The sequence below is a fragment of the Mastigoproctus giganteus genome, chromosome 2, assembly GCF_048544385.1.
Source record: "Mastigoproctus giganteus isolate SK-2022 chromosome 2, ASM4854438v1, whole genome shotgun sequence".
Lineage (NCBI taxonomy): Eukaryota > Metazoa > Arthropoda > Arachnida > Uropygi > Thelyphonidae > Mastigoproctus > Mastigoproctus giganteus.
In genome coordinates, this window is record NC_143576.1 from 76,417,364 (window position 1) to 76,429,650 (window position 12,287).

At 33.7% G+C, this 12,287-nt stretch overlaps 1 protein-coding gene across 1 annotated transcript in view; it reads left to right on the forward strand.

Moving 5' to 3' along the window:
- The window catches only part of LOC150089350 (gamma-tubulin complex component 4-like), a 290,737-nt gene extending 280,036 nt beyond the window's left edge, over positions 1–10,701 (forward strand). The window contains exon 16 of the mRNA XM_090389092.1: positions 10,446–10,701. Within this exon, the coding sequence (XP_090245218.1) occupies positions 10,446–10,470 (25 nt within the window). The 3' untranslated portion in view covers positions 10,471–10,701. The remainder of the gene's footprint in view (positions 1–10,445) is intronic.
- The last annotated feature ends 1,586 nt before the right edge of the window (positions 10,702–12,287 follow it).

Sequence of the window (12,287 nt, forward strand, 5' to 3'; positions counted from 1 at the left end):
TAAATACAGGTTATTATAATTTATTATAAACACAGTTATTAAAAGTCCAGTTTCCTTTGTGTTTTTATTTTTACGTAAGGTTGGTGCAAAACACTAAAATCCACAGTATAATAACCTACAAATCTCTAAGTTAAAATTTAAAATAAGTTTCGTAACTAGGAATCTAAAGCTACTCTAGAAAATAAGTTAATATGCTATATTAATTTATTTAATATGGCATAATTAATTTAATAAAACAGTAAAAACTTCACCTGCACAAGGCTACTCTCATTCCCAAGTCGAACTTCATGGAGAACTGTTGTCAGTAACTACCACAAGTAGAGAAAGTGACAGGACCTCAGCTAAAGAATTAACACAAGACCCCAACGGAACATGTCACGAAATAGAACCAAATAACCAAAAGAAGCAGTTCAAGCTCATTATCGTCTTAAAGACTTGGAAAACAAAGCAAATGATCTTAGCAAAAACTCTAGCATTGCAGACACAAAAATACCAACTGTTCATGCTATTAGTGATTTCAGAGACAATGATGTTGCACTACTTCGAATAAGTAATGCTTCACCAATGGAGAAGTCTCTTGTTACTTATTCTCAGCAGATACCACCATGCAGACGGCACTGTTTCAGGGCTATTTGGCCCTTCTTCGGTGGGTGGGTAGGTACCCTAGTGATGCAATGATGAAAAAACAGTTATGCAGTGTAACTCCACAATATGAGAGATGCCTGATGGTGTATAATATAAATTAAGACTGAAATACATTAAGGGATTTAGCCTCAGACTGCGAGAAATTTAGACAATGAAAGAGGGCCAAATAGCCCTAAAAGGGTGCCGTCTGGGTGGTGGTATCTGCTGAGAATAAGCTTGCTTTTTTGCATTATATGCTTTACTAATGCTAATGTGAAAAATTCTAAGTGGTTTATACTAGTGAAGCATGATCACTGATATGAATCTTTCTAGACAATGTTTTGACTTCCTTTGATGTAGTTTTGTACAAAAACATATTCATTAACTATACCAGAGACCGAATAGTATTGACTTTACTATACCAGGATGTCACTATGAAACAACACATCAAATTGTCTCTTGAAAATATTAACCTGAAATTTTAGTTGATGATCATCTCACTCCTTCACCCTTGGATAATATTATATATCCATTATGCAGATGATATTTTAATTATTTGTAACCCTAACTTCATAAATGAACTTTGTGAATTCAATTCTTTACACCTCCATCCAAAGTAATCTCTTGAATTAGAGAAAAATGATAATATAAATTTTTAACTTTAATGTGATAAAACCAACAACAGTATAGAACAAAAAAAAAATCTGTCCACATAGGTTTTCAGTGCTGTTAAGTATACCCAAGACCTAGTGAGCTTTAGATTGAGTTAAAATACATTACTGCAACCCCATTTTACAAAATTCATTAATAACATTATCAGTATAGTCCCCCCCCCCCACAATGTCTGCTGTTAATATTTGGATTACAAAAAATGGTATTGCAGTAAAAGTTGGCATAACAAAATGGCAGAATAAAGAAATGTTTAGTGTTATGAAATTATTTCCCATCCACTGCCAATTTACTATGTTTATTTATTTAGAAAATATCATTATAACAAGAATATCAATTTAGTGTAATAAAAATTCATATCACAACAAAAAATATATTCATTGTAATGATATTTGTAAGAACAAAATCCTCAAACAGTTAAGATGTACACTTTTTGATCTCCCGCAATAAGCAATTTGCAGTTATTGCCTATTAGAGATTACTGGCTTTTCATTTGTCTATCTTCCCAAAGTCTTACTTGGGTAAATTTGAAAGTGATAGCAGTTATTTACATGGAGTATATATTTAATGAAATATGTTGATAGATGAAGTGCCAGCATTGAACTTGTTTAAAATTATATTTATTTACAGTGTTGTCTGAGGTGAAGTTCAATTGTTTACATAGTATCATCTGCCAGCTGTGCTTATTACAGTTATTTGATAGTGTGAACCAGAGCTGTAATGCTTAATACGTTCTGCATGTTGATATCATTATTTGTAAAATAATAAGAGAAGTTTACCTCAATATAATATGTAGAACACTTCTGTATGATACTCCTCAGCAATTAAAACGAAAATCTTACATTACAGTAAAAAATAATTAAAAATCAATCTAATGCAATTAAAAATTAAAGAAATTTAACAAAAAAATTGCAAAATGATTTTCCTTCCTGAAGCTGACAACACTTTTCGGCCATATGTCGTGATCACAGGAACAAAAATTACCAAATATGGGTGAGCTTGAAACTTAAATAGGGATTATTTGTCTTCGCGCATGCATGTAAAAGCCCAGGAATTGGAAATTAGAAATGGAATTCTGTTAATTTAACATTAACAGAATTCTCATGTAATTTAATTTTGACAGTTTCTGCAATTAATAGTCTGGTATAATTACATTGGACACTAAGTATCTTCGCCTTGTTAAATAAAAAAGTTTTGATTAACACGAAACAGCATATTGATTAACATGAAAATTCAGCAGAAAATGCGTAGAATCTTGGTACGATGAGTTGCAATCACTGCAAGAAATGTTGTACACCAGGTCATTTATTTGTGTTGCCAACAAGGAAGGGACTAAGTTATTTTTCGGTATAGTGTGTAGTTTCTGTATTGGCCTGGCCACAATTTTAAATTTGGTATATTTAACAAATATTATAACTGCTGTTAAGCAGTTTGTGCCACTGTTCAACATATGGGACAGAAATAAAGCATTTTTTAATATTACTATTGTTGGTTGATGTAGTATTTTGTATCTTATCTCTAGCTTGTACCCTAATTCGGTTTATTGTATCAAGGGGAATAACCCCTGTTTAAGAATCTGCTGGTTAATATTTCTATTTCTGAGCCCAAAGCAGATTCCGTCGTTGAATATTTATGAGCATTTAGAAATTGATTAATTATTATTTAACATATCCGAAATAATATCTAATATGTATTCAACATTTAGGTAACATCTAGTGAGAATAAATTATTATTATTGTCGCCAAGTCTACAGTCCTTAAGGTTATTAAATAATGTATTGTATTTCTTAATCCCAAATTGTATCGCCTGTCTACAGGGTTTTATAATGCTATACGCCTATGGACACATGATATGTTAAATAATAATTCTATACTGATTAATTATACGAAGCTTGCTATTAAAGAAATTTTTCACTTAATTAAACTGTATCACCTTTTTTTGAGGACAACTATATCACCTTTTGAGACAAAGTGTACAAACAAATTTTTGGTTTGCCAATGGGATTGAACTTGAGCGACTTAATATTGGAGGTATATCTCTCAATGATTGAGCGTACACATTTGACGCCTTTTCTACCCCATATCCCATACTATGGGCGGTATTTTGATAGATAATATATGGAAGTGTTCTGCATATTATACTGAGGTAAACATCTCTTATCATTTTACCGATTATTACAGTTATATAAATCTTAAAAGGGAGGAAACTATAGTTACATGTTTTTCTTCTTTTCTAGCCCTGTTCACTTTTAGCTGTAGCAATTTCTTCTCCATCCTTCTTTCAACTATTTAACAACAATCATTTAACTCCCAAACAATGTTGGATTCTGGTAGTCACATCTCAAAAAACTTCTTCACATGTGACTATAGATGCAAAATATTTACTTAGTTTGTCAGCAACCTCTACACCAGTGGTTCTCAACCTTTTTTTTAATAACACACCCCTAAGTAATTTATTTTATTTTGCGGCACCCCTACCACACTGTACATTGTTTTGATACTCATAGCCATAATTATGAGAGCTTCCGTGGATTCAGGGGAGGCCCATTCAGACTGGAGATGTGTGAATGTATACCCAGTTTTAAACAGGTTGTTGAAGGGTGAAATAAACATATAAATATAAAAAAATAATAAGTTTAAGTAACTTAAACCCAAATTACGTGGCACCCCTGGAATGTTGTTGTTCCTGGAATGAAATTGCATAACTGTTGATGATTGCTACACAATCATCAATAGTTATGCAATTCATACCAAGTGTGCTAATGTGGTTCCTCCCTTTCCTTCTTATGTTAACTTAAGCATTTTTTGTTTTGTTACATTAGCAAAGAAATGTAGAAACTTAGGAACTCATAATTTGACTGAATATGCCAAACCCTTGAATAACTTGATTATAGACTAATTTATACCTGTGTAGGATTGTGTCGTTCCCCCCCCCCCCATGACAATTTATAATCATCCTAAGCATTTCAATTCTGTGCCAATAAACTTATTAAGTTTATCTGACATCCATTTAGGTCTAAATAATACTTAGACCTAAATGGATGTCAAAAAACTTCCCATTTGACAACTGCATTTGTTAACATCAGTTGGTCCCATAGAAAATAATTTAAAAAAAAATGTTTAAGCCCATTATAATTACATTTGCCAAAAAAAAAAAAAAAAGTCACTTCCCCCTTACCCATGATTATATAATTGTAATAATTTCTTTGAATAAATTCAACATCAATACACTATTGATCACAACCACTTAACAATTCCTTTACACGAAGATTCTTTGTATATGATGAATCACTATTGATGACCACAGAATATTAATTACTCTTGCTGCCTCCTTAACATGTTCATATACAAGGGAGGTTTGAAAAGTTCATGGTCTCAGTACAAAAAGTACTTAAATCTTCAAACAGCAACCAGTAGTGTTTCTTGCAGTTTTAATAACATCCTTTTTTTTTTTTAAATTACAGGTCCTGAAGTCAACAAAGTTGTGTGAATGAGGAAAGATGGATAAAATCAGTCACCATGCAGTCATCCAATATTTGGGATATGAGAGATTAACACCAAATGCAATTCATGAGGATATGGTTACAACACTGGGGGAAGATGCCCTCCATAATTCCATGGTTAAGAAAGAAGTGAGCAGCAAAACTTAAATTAAGGAGGGAGAACCTGGAAGATGGCCCATGCTATGGAAGACCTGCAACGTCCATCACGCCAAACATTGACAGTGTTCATGATTGACAAGCGAACATATACACTTTTCAAGCAGATCCATCAAATTTCACTGTGGCCATGGATGAAACAGGTTGATCACTTTCAGCCAGAGACAAAGGAACAGTTCAAACAGTGAAAATGCAGCTCTTCTCCCCCTCCAACGAAAGCCAAGTTGTTTTCTGCTGTTGGCAAAAACATTCATTTTTGGGATGCTAGTGGATTACCTTCAGAAAGGCCAAATGTTCATAGAGTCATATTATGCAGATCTTGTAAGACATTTTCATGAAAACAAACAACAAATACCAAGAAAAACTAAGCAAAGGAATCTTGTCCCACCAGGACAATGCATGTGCTCACAAGTTTGTCACTGCTGTGGCTGCACTGCATGACTTTTACAAATTTTCTAATTTGAAAAATAACTGGCTGGAATCCATTTTCCCACCTACAATGACATCAGTGGATGCAATGTTGGAGGCTCAAGAGAAAACTCTTTGCAACTGGAACAACGCATTGCAGCATCGGGGGAAAAAGTGTTGACTCCAAAGGGAATGTTGAAAAATAACATTTTACCTGATTCCTCAAATAAACCCTTCACACCCAGGCCACAAACTTTTCAAACACCCTTCTTAGAAAGCAGTCATCTAAAAAAAAAAAACAGAAATGTTCTACTACTCAAGTGTGAATTGTCAATTTGCAAATTCCTTATCTAAAACAAAAATCTCATATGATAGGACATTCTGATTTTAAAATATACTCATTGTCTGTAAAGCTGTTCATTGCACCTATCAGAGTAATTTGGTCAACAGCCTACTCCTACTCTCATATACTGGCAACCAGTGCTGATATGCAGCATAAATGATTCATGTTAATGGGAGCAGACAATAAAAGTATACTGGAACTAGCCAACACTGGTTGTATTTATCTGGCTACTTATTGGAGCCAGCCATTAAATTTTAAGCATGGGTATATAGATGCTTTAATTTCAAACATTTACATAAGACACCCAATATGAGACAAATAATTCTAATAACAATGAAATGAATACTGTATTGCTGAAAAATGTTGTCAAGAAAAAAAAAAAAATTAATACTACTGAATTTATCTCAAACAACAGACTTTATTTGTCTAATAGGCCATGTGTTTTTGTTAACAGATGTTCAGCTTTGTTTTTTAAATATAATTAAAAGTTGCTCAAAAAAATGCAAATTAAACATGGTGCAACAGAATTAACTCTATTACATTACATTAGAATTATAAAGAGGTGCTAAGTGCAACTTTCATACAAGCACAAAAAAAAAGACTAAATAATGAAAAAAATAAAAGTATTTTTTTCATTATTTATTTTATTTTATTTCCCCCTCCCTTTTTTCTGCTTGTATACAATAATAATAATTTCAAAGTACAGCATTTTTTTTTTTTTTTTTTTTTTTTACCTTTTTTGTATTAGCATGGTTTTAGAAAAATCTTATGGAATTCTCATGAATCCCTAAGGTTCCTTATCTCACAATTTTGCACAATAGCTATTACAATCAATGAGTAGTATTAGTTATGTTATAAATTGCACATAGTTAATCATGCATAACATTTGGGCAGTGCTATTTAAGGATAAATACAATATGAAGCCTTTCAAATTTAACCATGCCAACTTGTTGTGAAGGGTGGCATGATCTCTGCCATTAGAAAACAAAGTTTAAACCCCCCCATCACAAGGTTTGATTAAAAACTTGTCAGTGTTGCAAAAAATTAATTTTATTCAATGATAATTTTTTTTTTACATTAACATTTTCAGTATCTCTCCTGCAACCACACACTTGTTCCATCATGCCTGCTACTGATTGAAACATTTTTCGAAGTTTTCTTTGCCATGTTTTCATTTCAGGCATAACCTTGGGAATGGTAAAAAGGTGGATGGTTTTAAATCAGATGAATAATTTTTTGGTGATCAAAAAATTGCTAGCTGGCAAGCAAGCAATGTGTGACATGGTGCATTCTCATCATCATGAAGAAGGTGCCAACCATACAGGGGCCCTCGTTATAACAAGGTTCACTCTACACTGATTTGCTATAACGCTGTTCCTATATTATAACCCATATCTCACTCTAAAGCTGTCACAACTCACTATAATGCTCTTTTACCAGCATACAGATTGAATTTTTGGCAGGTTTAACAAAAATGTTTCATCTGATGTAGTCGATAGCTTGGAAATGAATAGCAAAACAGCATTAAAACATTTCCCACACCGGCTTGAGAAATTTTTTCCCACGCTAATTTAATTGCAGTACAGTGACTTGTTTTGTAGTTCTGAGATCAACATTTTAAAAAATGATCAAGTATATTGCTTGTAATACTTGCGTTATATGCATTTATACGTAGTCCTAGTCATCACTCAGCACCGGACAGTTTACTCAAACATTGTATCATAATTAATGTAACACAGTTATGTTTTCGAAGAGTTAATAATGGCAGATGAGAATTAAAAAGTAATGTCTGGACGCAGTGAGAAGACTACAAAGGTAAGAAAAAGACTGAATTTGAAATTAAATTAGGCGTTTTGAAGCGAATTTAAAGGATTTAAAGCTAGTAAGGGCAGTAATTTAAAGCTAGCTAGTTCAATAGATTTAAACTCCAGGGAGAAGCCGCAAGTGCAGATCAAGGAGCCAAAACTTTCAAAAAAATAACTTGTTAAAATTATTGAAGAGGAAGTTTTATACTTCTCAACAAGTTTTTAACAGATGAAACAGGAATTTTTTGGAAACAAATGCCTAAAAGCAGCAAAAAACATGCCAGGCTTCAAGGCTGTGAAGGATCTGTTGACTTTAGTCAACTGATCATTTGCCTTTATTGCATAGGATTTTAAAGTAAAACCCCTTTTAGTTTACGAGGAAAAGTACAACCCAAAATTGATCAAAGGTACGAAAACTCAACAAGCCCAGGGCCATCGGATTAATAAATTCATGATTTTAATTGACATTAAGTTTAATTTTGATACATAATGCTGTTACTTAATGCATAATTATATACGTATGGAAAAGAGAATATTTTATATGTACAAATTTTTGAATATTAAATATTTTGACTGACATTTGTGCATCTTTTCACTACCATTTTTACTGATTAGGAAATATCCTATGGCATAGACCTACAATTCACAAATACATATGCTACATTACAGCAATACGGTGCTCAATTAGCACTGATTCACTTAGCACTGCTTTTCCGGAACAAATTGTCGGTGTTAAGCGGGAGTCACCTGTATTGCCATTTTTTTGGGGTCATTAGGCAGGTTGTCTCTCTCAACTGTTCTAAAACTTCAGACATATTTGGGGAAGGGTTGGAATGTAAGGGAGGTTTATCTTTCGATAAACACCAGGGAACATGGTTAAGGGAAAATACTTGACTGTATTTTCCTTTAAGTTTGATAAGAATTATGGCTACAGGGATAGCACATACTGTTAGACACACTCGAAAAGTACACTTTAAATGTTCTCCCGTTTGATAAAAATTAGGGATACAGAAATAGCACATCCATTTTTTGAGTTTGTAAAGCTGCACATACTGTTAGAAACATTTTTTAAGAAATTCTGAGATCTGCTCCTCTAGATGTCTCAAGCACTTTTCAGGAATTTTAAGGTATGTATGCAAGACAGGACTTATTGAGGCTCGGGTCCATGACATTATAGTGGTTCCACCATATGCCATTCTTTTGAAGCGGTTTTGGTTCAATCCCCATCTACACTGAAGGAATTTCTAAAGTTCTTTTCAATTGATGATATAGTTAGCCAACTTCAAGGCAGAAGGAGTAGGGGTTTCCTCATCAGTTATTCTGGGTTTTTCAACCTGCATGACATGTAAACTGGCCCATAAGTGCACACGCGCGCGCGCGCACACACACACACACACAATTATACAGATGCCATGATATGCATTATGATCCGAATCACTGATGTGCCTGAAACTCAACAAAAAACAACCAAGGTTCAGTGAAATGATTGCTCCAGGGGGCCCTGCAACCTAATTTATAGGGCCTCTAAAAATATGTGCACCAGGGTGCAAGACTATCTAAACCAGTCGTATTAAGCATTTTTCAGGAATTTTGATGCAGCAAGGAGGCCACATTTTCAAGGTGTAGCGGCTCCAGGACTCAGTGTGTGCACTACCTAAATCTAGCATTGCATCAGTTGTCTGAAACATTTTCATATCTTTACCAACTGTTAGAAACATTTTAAGGTACCTGTACTGTTTGAAAACTGGAAAATGTTTGAAACTACACATTTTGTATGTTACTTTAAAAAAATGAAGGTCTTCAGTTGAACAAAAATATCAAGAACCAACCATGTTCAATAAACCGTTTGCATTTTCACTCATACACCAAATTCTAGCATAGAATTCACCAAATCATATAATACAATGAATCATTGCCAGCTTCTACAACATTCTGCAATCCACTAGGATCAAAAATATGAAAAACAAGTCAATCACAAAATCCAGCAGGCATCTATGTTGTAAAAGTACACTAAATGTGGATTGCAGAATGCTTAACATTTATAACACACAGTTTCAGATATTTTGAATACAGCTGATTTTTTAAAACATTTACTACCAAATAAGCATTTACTATGAAGTCTATAATCTCTACTTTGGGCGTAGGCCTTTATTAGCAAATTAAAGATATGAGTAAATGTTACTGATCAATAAAAGAATATGAACAGTTAATTTACAAAACTTATTTATTTACTTATATATTCAACTTGAAATGAATAATTTGCAAAAGCATGAATTGAAATTGCACAGGTGAACCAAATTACAAATTGCAGCCCTCAAAAGAGTATGCAAACTAGGTGGAGGATAATGGAATCAGAGGAGTAAGGTTGTTAAAATTAAAGATGCACAATTTGGTAAATAACTTTGAAAATGCCAGTTCTGTACATGTCATACACTGTAGTTTCACAGCTTATACCAAACTGCCTAAATAATAACTATTGTTTATCTGAAACATACGTTGATGTTTTTGATAATCAAGGAGAGAATGAAATGGTATGACTGAAGATCTCTGTGTGCCTCTTAAGTGGCTCTTAATGATCAAGAATATTGCACAGTATAAGTTGATCTAACCTGGCATACTGCCAGGTAACATTTAAAATACTCCATTGCCTATGTTTGTTTAATGCTAAACTTCTAAGTACAGGCAGTTCCCACTTTACGAAAATTTTTTTGAAGTATCTAGAAAATTGAAAATACGAACATTAATTGCAATAAAAAAATACAAAATATTCATAAATAAGGCATTTCACACCACTTGTATAGCTATACAGTACTACTGAGCATGTGTTTGTTGGTTCAGGCAGACGAGAGTATTTAACTCAAATAACATAAAGCAGTTAGCATGCTGACATTACGAGTGGGTGTGTTGCTCTTCATTTTGCTGTCTTGTCTTATTTCAGATTTATCCCCTTATTGATACTGTAAAGTATGCCAAAACGAAATAATACTACGGAGAGTGATGTTAATAAAAAGAAACAGAAACAAAATATGAGATCATAAGCGAACATGTGGTTGGAATGATTGTTAAAGGTCTTTGTGCAAAACGCTATGCTATCGTCAAATTTACAATGAAAAGAGAAGATTATCTTGGAAAAAAACGACTCTTGAAGCATTTCTGGAGAAGACGACGACTCCTTGTGCTCCTACAAGCCAACAATGAGTGATGAACCATCAACAAGTGTGCATTTAGTCGATGATGATGAAGAATAAATATTCTTTAACATTTGTATGACAAATAATTTTTTATTATAATTTGCTTGATTTTAAAGGTTATTTTCATTTCTTTGGATAAATAAATCATTGTTTAAGCATGAACTATTGTTTTGTTAATCTTTATTTAATATTACTATGGTAAAATTTCATCGTTGAGAACAAAATCTCTGTTTTTAACATTACATATATGGAAAATAAATTCCTGCTTTGAGTTTTCACATTACGACTGCACACTAGAAACGAATTAACTTGAAAAGTTAATTAGTACTATACAAGAACTACCTGTATAGTACTAACTCCTAACATTTACCAGGAGCAGCATACATTGTGCACATGCTCCTTGCTCCATACACCTGTACAACAGACCTTTATCAAGATATTAATTTGAAGTTTAACCTCAATGTTAGTGTGTATGAAACCGAGTCCCTGCAGTGAATGTCTATGTACAGGCATTTAAAAATAGGTGATGATATTGCTTCAGGTCAGATTACAGTTTCAGATCAAAGATCTTTTATGAAAATTTAAACTTTACAGTGGTCAACAGTAGATCATAGCACAATTTCACATTGGTCTCAAAGGTTTTGTCAACAGTCAGACCAGTGTTGAAAGACAAGCAATGCACAGACAGATTGAGGTTATCTACAGACAACATACTGTTAGTCATTATTATCACCATTTTAGAGGACAACAAGATATATAACCTGTTAGGAAACAGCCAACAAATCTGGAATACTGAACTGGTATAACAAATCATGTTTGCCAAATTTTGACTGTATGTTACAAAAACAAAAGGCTGCCACCCAATGGATCCTACCTTTGCTGTTGGATGAGCAAAGCATGAAAAAAATTGTAGTGCAATTACTTGCATGTTACTGACAAGAAGGTAAATACATGGGCTCTGTTAGGGTAACTGAGAATAAAAATAGGAGCATAGTAAATGAATTTGAAGTGCTGGTCAAGTCATCAAATATAGACATTGAGATTTCAGAGATGTGGTGTCACTCAAATATAAGAGCATGCATAATTTTAATATGGGGATTACAATGTATACAGAAAGGAGGGGGAGGGATTATGCTCTTGGTTAAAAAGCACAAAATCTAAGGCAGTTCATCCAGTCGACATGGGTGGCTAGTGGGCTCAAACCCCGGTCTAATCAAGAAGTGTGTGCTACGCACTGCTGCTCCTTCCCAACCGGCTACAGAGGCGCCCATATGAACTTGTATTTCAGGAAAGCCTTTGATACTGTCACATAAAAGATTGATATACAAATTGGAGCAGAGTGGCACTAATGGAAAATTACTGCTATGGATAAAGGGATGGTTGAGTGACAGAAGACAGTAGCTATCAATGGACACTGCTCTTTGTAAACTAATGTTCAGTCCCCATTGTTGTAGGCATATCAGGCTGTCCAAGTTTGCAGACAATATAAAGTTTGGCAGGGTGGTCAATGACAGTATGCTATTGTAATAGGATCTACAAAAATTAGGCAGATGGGCTGAGAAATAGTTACTGAAGCTTAACGTTGACAA